General features: G+C 31.3%; 1 protein-coding gene across 1 annotated transcript; it reads right to left on the reverse strand.

Annotated features, from left to right (window-relative positions):
• LOC147808664 (uncharacterized) lies at positions 1-804 on the reverse strand. Its single transcript, XM_087162663.1, has one exon. The coding sequence runs from the start codon at positions 802-804 to the stop codon at positions 1-3; it is 804 nt and encodes a 267-aa protein (XP_087018789.1).
• Between the last annotated feature and the right edge of the window lie 10,144 nt (positions 805-10,948).

Here is a 10,948-nt window from a genome sequence, read left to right on the forward strand (position 1 = left end):
TTAAGTGTCACCACCCAAAATATCTTCAAGTGTCTTTTTTATGATACATTTAATAATACCCCTGCAGGTCGAATTAGCAAAACATTGAATTTGATTGAAATTTTTAAAATGTTCTCCACGGAGTGTTCGGAAGCGTGGACAGTATAAAATTAAATGATCAATGCTTTGAATTTCTCCACAATAATTGCAATCAAGGGCTCTATTAAAAAATCTATTCTGATACTCACCGAACACTCCATGGCCCGTAAGAAATTGATTAAAATAAAAATTCGTCTGAAGTCTACTAATATTAGGATCCTTAATAAACTTATACGTTTGTCTGCCTTTCTCGGAATCCCGCCACTCCTGTTTCCAACGCATGAGATTATAGCCTTTGACCAATGTTTTGACTTGGGCGGTGGAGCTCGGGACCTCAATGTCAACATTGCCGAGACTGATGGCGTTTTTAGCAACTCGATCCGCCTCCTCGTTGCCTTCAATACCAATGTGGGCTTTTACCCATCCGAGAAGAATATTATTTTTCCAGATTTGTTTGGTGTTTTCTACCAATTCGGAATCAGGTTTAGGATTTTTTAAAGCTTGCAACGAGGAGAGCGAATCAGAGTAAATAGTTGCATTGGGATATTGGTTATTTGCAAGCCATTGTAAAGCAGTGTTAATCGCCATCATCTCGGCCTTGTAAACACTGCAGTTATTGCTCAGTCTGATGGAGGTTGCCAGAATGAGTTTTCCATCTCTCCTGACTATCATTCCCATTCCTGTTCTATGTTCAGAGGTATTATTCATAGCATCGGCAACCTCCATCCGCTAGCCGTCCGTAAAAATCTCAATTCCCTTGTTAGTTGGGGTCAATCCACCAAAGGGGACGGATTTATAAAGAGAAGGGTGAATATTAATAACTGGTTTCTCGAGTATCGTTGCTCTTAGAATTTCTTGAATATTACGGTCGTATTCCTCAATTCTGTAATTCCATCTTAACCTCTTTATACAAGTATCCTCAATAATTCTTAAATGAATGGGTTTCACCCCCGCCAGTATCTGGAGGGCCTCAGTGCTAGTTGTTGAATAGGCCCTTGTAATCACTATTAAGGATGTTCTTTGAATGGCATTAATTTTATCGTTAATTCTAGTAGTGTTACGATACCAGACACTGGCGGCATAAAGTATGATTCTCTCCGTTGCTCTCTGGTAAATAATCTTTAAAATTTTTGGTTTCAGGCCCCAAGTTGCCCTGGCCACCCTCTTAATCAAATTATTAAATTTACCAACTCTCTCCTTGACGTGATTCAAGTGAGCAATCCAAGTCAATCCTGGGTCAAAGAGAATTCCTAGATATTTAAGAACTTGCACCTGCTTAATAGATTGTGTATGCTGATAACTCATCTTAATATTTGGTAACCTCCTTATTGTCTTCTTGGTTTTTGGAAAGGTTATACATTGTGTTTTGTTATCACTAAATTTAAGATTATTATTATGAGCCCAGGATGACAGTTCGGAGAGACAGAAGGTGGCCAATTGGTCAAAGCGATAAAGAATTGGATGTCTCAATAACAACAATATATCGTCCGCAAAAGCAATAATACGGCAATCTTCAACTTTCACATCATTAAACTGGCTAAAATTGATTCCATAAAAAAAGCTAAAAATTGAATTAACATAAATCAACCAAAGCACCGGGCCAAGTGACGAGCCCTGAGGAACTCCCATATTAATATTTCGTTTGAAGATATCATTGCCCTCTTCATCTCTATAGATAACCTCTCTATCCTTTAAAAAATCAAATATCACTCTAGCTAGATTATCTGGCAATTCCAGTTTGTTAAGCTCATTTTTTAAAGTTTTCCAATTTGCGTTATTAAAAGCGTTGTCAATTCACCACTGTATAGTGACTTAGTCATGCTATATCTTATAAAAAAACCATGCAAAAATGTCAAATGTTAGCAAAATTTACTTCGTAGTTATTTCCCGTTTCTTTAATTATTTTGGTGTGTCCGGAGGAGTTGGCATCTCCGCAGAAGGCTAATTGTGCTATATTTATTTTTCTACAGCAAATTTTTAAAAGAAACATTTCAAAAAATAATTTTAACTTTTCTACCACTCACCTATAATTTTTTATGATACTTTAATTAGAGATTCAAACAATTATTCTACTTACCGCACAGCACTGAGTCAACTTGAATAAAATTTAGTAATATGCATGTAAAAGTAGAAACAAAGTGGTGACTATTGCTTCGTTAACTTATTGAAAATTTTTGTGTTCGGAATTATGATAGCCGGTTTTAAAATTTTTATAGATTTTTTTCTTCCTTAATTCACAATTATATTTTACTGAATAATAATTATTAGAAGCAATTTGTTTCTTTAATATTTTTTCCAATTACTGGTCACCCTGTTCATTTCGCTTCTTAATGACAAATAATTTATTCGAAGTGTTATTAAGAAAAGTATTCAAATTATCTAAAGAAACATTAAAAAACATTCATGCATTCTCTAAAATACTGTTGTGTTGTTTATACACTGTCTTCAGTAGTCTATAAACAATATATTGATAGCTAAAATAGATTACATGAACATAATAAAGTTTATATAGTCTTTTTAAAGGTCGTCGAAGTTGGAAGACGTAGTTAATAATGTAAACAATATTTTATTTGCTCTGACTTTTGTTACAAAATTTCCCATCTTCCCTGATTTAGAAAATCATCGTAAGTTCTAAAAGTATTTTAATTAAATTTCTTCAAAATAGAATAGTCAGAAATGCTCAGTGTCTTGAAGTATGAATTTTTATGTAAAGCTACAGCATCGTAAACTACGCTAAACATTATTAAAGTAATTGGCTTGAGGGATACTGTGCAGCCAACAGTATAAAATTATTTTGCCGATTTCTGTATAGGTAACTTTGACTCTACAAATGACCCTTATGGTATTCGAGAATCAATAGTCAATAATGATGAATTAACCCTTTTAGCGGGCCCTTTATTTCTAGTAAAGGTAAATTAAAGCATTTTTGGAATTAAAATTGTTTTAAGAACAGTAATTGATATGAAAAAAAAAACTCATTTAGTTTATAAAAATGCCATTTTTATTGGTGGTAAATATATTTATAACATGACCTATTAGGAACTGACTGAGTTTTATTTTTCTTTATTTATATAATAAATTCCTTAAATGCTACAAACTTCAAAAGGATTTATGTATTCTATAACTTTTATACGTTTTTTAAAAGTGACAAATGGTTACCAATTTTATTCAAACTCACTTCAAGAAATCTGAAGTTATTGAAAAATGGAAACCTAAAATAAAAGTGGTAAAGCGTGGTGGTAAGTATACATACCACGGCCTTCAAATGGGTTAAAGGTCACTTTTAAGTCTGAATCTTCTCAGACCATCACAGCAGAAATATAATGAAACACACTGGATGAAACGATGCAAACAGTTAACGAAAACATTATAAATTGGTCAACAGATTGAATCATATCTGTATGCAAGGATAATAATTGGCCTTACTCTGCATAAGTAACTGTAGCCGGAATTTTTGAAAATAAATGGGAATGGGAGCGATTTTTCAATCCAGCGGCCTTTAACGACCCTCTCTCTAATTTGGAATTTTCTTAAATTAAAAAAAAACTTGATTTTGTTTTAGTTTAGTAAACAAATCGTATTATAATTGCTACGAACTATAGAAGAAAAAATAATAATAAATTATTCAAAAATAAAAGTGAGTCATTCAAGATCGCTGGATTGTAAATTAGCTAACTGCATGCAAAAAGTTAAGATTGCATAAAAATCGCAATGCGAAATTGTAGTACAACATTAATGTGATTTTCTTTAAAAAAAAATCTAGTAATATTTTGATTAAAAAATGAAACTGGAGATAAGCTGTTTTCACTGTCTGCTATTCTAATTTTTAATATTTAACGGTATCGAATTCTATGTTAAAATATTAAAATATGTGGTAGATTTTCTTTAAAAAAATTTACCGACTTACTTAGAAAGTAACAACAAATGGAGATCAGAATTAAACGGTTATTCCTTGTTAGGCTGGATTGTTTTCTTTTAAATGACAAGGAAGAAAAATACTCTTTTAACACGTTCACGCCGGGAAAAGTGAAAATACTGGTACGGGAAAAGAGAAAATACTAGTAGAAGAACTATTTCAATATTAGATAATATTCGGGAGGAGTTAATCTATTCTCAACAATTACAATTCACTTTAAGGAAATTTATCACGGCGAAGAAGCAATTCAATATAAAAATTGCATCCGTTAAAAACAATTGGTAGTTATGGATTTTTATTATTCCCGGAAAAAAACTAAAAAATGAAATTTATTGTTACCAGTTTTTACTCCGGTGCGCTGCCAAGATGAGACAATCTAGCGTGAGCCACCGGTGGGTCACCCCGGCGTGAACGTGTTAAAGAGGAAAAATTTTCTCATTTCTTATCGTTCCATCATACGTGATTTTAACTAAGAGTGTTAAAGGTGTAAGTTGCAAATCTTGAGAAGATAACTTTGGATATCATTTTTGATTATTCGATAATCTTACCAGGAAGATTATCGGATGACATGATGATGTATCGATTATACCCGTAGAGGGCGTTACTCGAATGATCAAAACACATAAATGTTGGAAATCGTGACTTTTGAGATTCGATAGAAGAGAGAATTGTTCAAATAATCTCCGAATTAGCGATGAAAAGCATACTTGAACTTCAAACTGCGATATATACTTAGCTGCGGATTCTTTAGATTTTTTTTTTGGAAGATCTTATTTTTATATTATAGTAAATGAGTTAATTTCTGAATATGATAAATTTAATATTTTTAACACTATTACATGCAAATATTTAAACTGTAAAGAATGAAAATTTTGTTCAGAGTAAAACAGTTGGCAACTTGCACGGTCGCTGGGAAAGATAACCCTAAGTGATAATTTAATAATAATTAATCATGTAAAAGTAAATTTTTAAATTTAAAAAGGTAGAAAATAGTTTAATTCTTAATTTTATAAATTTGATTCAATATACTTTAACACCATGATATATACACATTTAAAGCGTATACAACGAAAACGACTTTAGCTGCACCTTTCATAGCTGCAAACTTGTAGTTGACCTCATAAACATAGCTGCAAACTTGCAGCTGACCTCATTAACATAGCAGCAAACTTGCATGGTCGTTGAGATATATAATGCAAAGTAACAGTAAAGTATTTTTCAAGCAAATGTATTTTGTCACTTTTAAAAAGGCAGTAAAATAGTTACATTCTTAATATAATAGAATTGATTCAATATTTTTAACACTATTATACGCAAATATTTAAATTGTAAAGAATGATTTGTTATCAGTAAAACAGACGGCAACTTCCACTGTCGCTGGAAAATATAACCCTAAGTTATACTGTCATAGTAATTGATAGTATAAAAGTAATGTTTCATACATTTTTTCAGAACAATTAAAGAACATTGTAAGACTTGCGTAAAATAACGGTGTAACGTAACAGTGTGTGACAACTGAGCTAAAAGCATCAATTCCTCGAGAGGTAATGCTAAAATGATGTTGTTTGAGAGACACACACGAGAAGTGATGGTCTTTTTTGTGTAGTTGAGAAAGAGAGTTTTTTTCTGAGAAGAGATATTTCTTTGAGTAATATTTTGTCATTTTTCGTGTGAATGTTTAAATAAATTGTTTGGTACAACTCACGTCTTATTTCTGGTTGTTGTGACACAACAACGGTATAACCAATTTTTTGTGTGTGCATAAAATGGAAGAAGAGAATCACAAAAACAAATTTTTCACATTTTCAAACATTGCAGTAAGCATATTTTGAGTTTGACGTCGAAGACGACGCTTTAGTGTCAGCGAATTTGATTTGGCTTTCAATTTTGTGTAGGACAAAGCCGAAAAGAATGATCGACATTCAGGAAGCGCGATGTTTCTTAACACTAGATTTACGGACGTTTCTTATATACCTATCTCTAGGGACACACGTCAATTTGACGTATGAAAGAATTGTGATTCTTAATTTAATAAATTCAATTTAGTAGATTTTTATCCACCACTATTTCTAAAAAATTCGTAGGCGTATATAATTCACCACTTCATATTTCATAATTTACTTTGTTGTTACTTGAAATTTTTTTAATTATTTTCGCGTGTCAGGAGCAGTTGGCATCTCTGCACTTAGAAACCAATGTATATGTATACTATAAGAAAAAAAATGAAGATATGAGATATATATTAATGAAATATTCTAGTATTTTATGTTTCAATACTCGAACTAAGCAACTGAAACCTTCAAAATCTGACATCAATTGACATTCTGCGTTTGTTCTTTCTATTATTGCTTATCGGCAACAGTTGTTTATCACTTGCTTTATTTGAGATAACGAATCGAAGTATTGTCGGTACATTCCTATTTATTATTGATGTGATAATTGCTTGTTTACGTAAACTTTTGTCTAAATTATGATCGCGTCAAATTGACGCATATCCGTAGAAATAGGGATACCACGTAGAGAATTTCAATATTTCAACGCTTTTGAGGTAAATAGCACTTAATATATATTTACTTTGATCAATGGTTAAAAGTCATTACAAGAGATGAAATAAAAATTCAAACGGGTTTTATAATTTTCCTTACAAAAGTCGAAATCCGTCAAAATGACGTGTCCCGTAAACCTAGTGTTAAAAAGTTAACAATATAAACCAAAATTCACCAAAATTTAGTTTGTAGTCCTATGCGGTTTTGTAAAATATATCGAATTTCTGATCCTAAAAATCTAGGCGCTGAGTCACAATTTGGAAAATATGGATTTTTGCATCATTTCAAAGAATGTAATTTTAAATGGCAAAACATAAATTTGAACAAAATCAGCAGAATAGTTCTCTGAACATCCCATTTTAACTGTGCGACTTCAATACCTTTGTTTCTGTACAGTTTACATTGAATTTTTTACCACCATCCAAATCGATTTTTACTAATTAAAACTGTAATAAAAATAAATTTTAAAATCTGAAAAAACGTGAAGTTTTTTAATTGCTTACTCAAAACTACGAATTGCACAACTTTACTGCTTGAAGATTGAAGTTTTGATGTAAATTACCTGGATGTTCTAAAAAATTATCTAACACTATTTCACCTAATCCAATAAAGCTATATTTTTATTTTGCACCTGCTTTAAATAGTATTTCGCCGTCGAATAAAAATTATGAAATGGAAAGTAAATCAAACATTTTACTTAAAATCCAAGATGGCGAGAGTAGAAACGTCTTAAATGTTATTGTTCCCGTGTCGCTAAAGATATATGATGCATAGATGCCACCTACTCCGGATAAGACAAAATTTTTTTTTTTAAAAAAGGTAAATAACTACAAACTAAAGTTTGCAGATATTTAGCTAAAAAGGCTTTTCTTTAAAAGGATTAACATGACTAGGCCATGCAAGTATCGAATTATATAAGCTTTTGAATTATATAGAAATACTGGTGGATTAAAACCTAAAAAATAAAATTTATTAAATAATGAATCATACAATAAAAAACTACCACTCGAAAATATATATCCGCTATCGGAGCAAGTTGGCATCTCTGATGACATATAAATGAACTTCCAAAACAGTAGCGGTAGGAAACATATGGAATCATTTCTATTCGAACTTTATACAGAGCTGCCAACTTTCAATGCTTTTTGTAAAACTTTATTCTAGTGGTAGATATTTATATATTTTAATGTATTATTTTTCATTCATTTAAAGTTATTTTCAACACCACTACATATAAATGATTTTAAAGTTCGTATACAACTCCACTGTGTTCCTGTACGCTCAAAGTGAGACCTTTAAGATATTTGCAAAATTACCAAAATTTCTGAGAGTTTTTGGATTTAATGGCTATCACTCGATAAAATATTTTGCAAAATCCATAGTCTTTTAGCAGGGAATGTTTATGAAGATTTAACTTGAAAAATTGTTGGCATAATTCGGAAGATCATGATAGAAGATTTTTAGATTTAAGTCCTTTAGGGCCTTGCATGTGTCAATTCAATTGAATCGTTATATTTTATAACTGAAATTAACATACCTGCTAACTTTTAATCCCTTCCATTATCATTTTCCCCAGTGGTATTAAAATTTCAATTTTAAGCAAAAAAATATGTTGTATTTTTAAAAAAAAAAAAAGCTGACAGCCTTGACAGTAACGCATATTAAGACATGTGTTTAATTTTTTTAAGAATAGTGGTGATCAAAATCATTTAAAAATTATGTTTATAAAAGAAAAAAAAATTGTATTTATTTACTACCACTTTAAATATGAAAATAAAATTTTATGCTAAATGCGTAAAAGTAGTAAGTTATGATTAATTGCGCAAGATAAATTTTTCACATAAAATTATTTTTTAAATTATAGTGGTACTAATAAATAAAATTTTTTTTTATCCTATGACGGTGCATTGGTTTGATGCGAATCTTCCAGCGGAAAGAAAGACATAATTGAGACTGAAATGAGAGACTATGACAAATTTTCCTAAAATAATGTTAAGTTTCTATGATTTGACTCATCTGTTAAACTGAATCACATATTACTTGTTTCTAACTTGCCACAGAAAAAACGTAACCGTGAATAGTGTAAAAATATTTATATTAAGTCATAGCAACCATAAAGAGTTGCTACAACATTCATAACAAAAAAACAGTTGTATAATGACCTAAGCAGATGTGAAAATTTTTATTTTATATTAATGAGAATATGAAATCGAAAGTGGTATCTTTTCAACAATGCTAGTGAATCATTAAAAGTTGTGCTCAAAACCATAAGATATTACAAAATTGTTCGCAAAAAATTTTCCAAAGTGGTAGTTTTATTGTAAATCCTATGTTAGACGTTTAGTACCACAAGCATGCGACCGTTCTTTGGAAATCACCGTTTCAAAGCAAATTCCATTTAAGACATTCTGTTCCATTAACGTATGGCCATTCTTCGAAAATCAATGTTTTGATGTGAATCCTATGTAAGACATTCTGTTTCATTAACATGTTTGTTCTTCGGAAATCCCTACTTCATTATATATCCTATGAATGATATTATGTTCCATAAGCGTTCTTCGGAAATTCCTGTATCAATCTTAATCCAAAGAAATTCAGTTCCGTAAGTATAAGGCAAAGTTACAGTTGTTGTATAGAGGTCGTCGTTCAAGGAGGTTTTACAGTATTTGCAAAATTTTATTAGCTAGATTTATTAAATTAGCAGGCACTGCCCAGGTGCTCAGCTGGATCCGGGTCATCTCTTCAGCTGTGTCTCTGTTGCCTCGACCCTCCTCTGCATCGACCTCAACTGCTGCCATGACACCCTTTATTCCGAAAAAGTCGGAGATGTGGCCAGGGCTGCGCTTCATGCCTTTGGTCCCATTTAAGTTGTACTTTTCTGCACATGTCAAACGACAACAACAACAACATTAAATTAGCAAAAATTTCTAGACCCTAACTAAAACATTTCGTTTAAAATTCGATGCTGTTTTAGTGACAGTGCGATATTGAAACAATTAAAAAAACAAGTTTTTTTTTCAATATTGCATGCTAAAAACGCATGAACCAAAATATATTACGGATTTGTATTAAGATAAAAACACCGTCTAGAACTGTGAAGCTATTTAATATTATTTTATAACCGTAGTTAAACAGCCAATCCAATTATGGGTTTACGACTACTAATGTTCAACTCCGAAGCATTGTAATTTTGAACCTAATCCAGAAGTCAAGAAAAATTCTGGATAAAGTACTGAGAGTATTGGATCAAGTATCGGGATCTATTTAAAAGATGTATAAAGTTTAATCTGTGACAATGGGTTTCAGCAATGAAACTTTATTTTTTTTTCAATATCAAACTACATGGCGCTGAATAGTGGTGACTGTTTACAAATCACCCCATGAAAATTTGCAATCTTTAAGGGGAGAAAAACGATCCAAATCGACACCACCGAACTCGAGTCAGTAGCAAGTATCCATACTGACAGACTTTTGCTTTCATCTGCACTCATGTCCATAAATTAAGAATAATGCCAGAAACCAGAAAATAATAGTTCACGAATAAAACAAACGTGACTCATTTATTAAACCCATTTATAAAGCAAAAAATAAGGATAGAAAACATCGTGTATGTTTGTCACATAATAACTACCATTCATTAGAACTACGATTTTTGTTCTCTGGAAAAATGATAAAAAAAATATTTCTTCAACAAAAATTAATTAATTATTATTCAAAACGTATCTCAACCAAACTATGTTGGCGTCATGGATGTCTACCATATGGAACGTTTCTGAACAATGTGCAGAGGTAAACTGAAACTCGCGATTCCCTCTGAAAAACCGCAAAGGTCCAGAAACGGCATCGACCAGAAAACAGCGTTGCTGTCACATTTGTGGCAGCACATTTGTTATTGTGTTTGTGTATTTGTGGCAGTTTGTATTTGTATTTGTGTTTGTTATTGTGTATTTGTGGCAGCACGCTACATTTGTGCTGTCACATCTGTCTTATTTCCATACCAATATTACTTGAAAGAGGAAGCCTAACCACCTATCAACGTATGTATTTTATGAAATTATGTTACTACTGTTTCATTTTTTCTGATTATGATGACTGTTACATTGTTATCATTGTTGTTGAAAGATTATTTCATTTATGCTATGACAATATGTGAATATGTTTACTTGCCAACTTTTCCGGAAGATTTTATTTTAATATTTAAAGTGGTAGTAAATATATGCTATTTTTTCTTTTATAAATTTAATTTTTAAATGATTTTGATCACCACTATTCTTACAAAAATTAAGCACATATATTAATATGCGTTACTATCATGGTTGGCAACTTAAGTTTTCTCAAATACAACATATTTGTTTGCTTAAAATTGAAGTTTTAATTCCATTTTAATACCACTGTGAAAAATTATAAT

Source organism: Parasteatoda tepidariorum, chromosome 5 (assembly GCF_982258835.1).
Source record: "Parasteatoda tepidariorum strain Cologne lab strain chromosome 5, Ptep-v5.0, whole genome shotgun sequence".
Classification (NCBI taxonomy): Eukaryota; Metazoa; Arthropoda; class Arachnida; order Araneae; family Theridiidae; genus Parasteatoda; species Parasteatoda tepidariorum.

Coding starts and splice junctions, on each gene's coding strand:
- LOC147808664 (XM_087162663.1), bottom strand. CDS start 804: ATGGAGGTTGCCGATGCTATGAATAATACCTCTGAACATAGAACAGGA.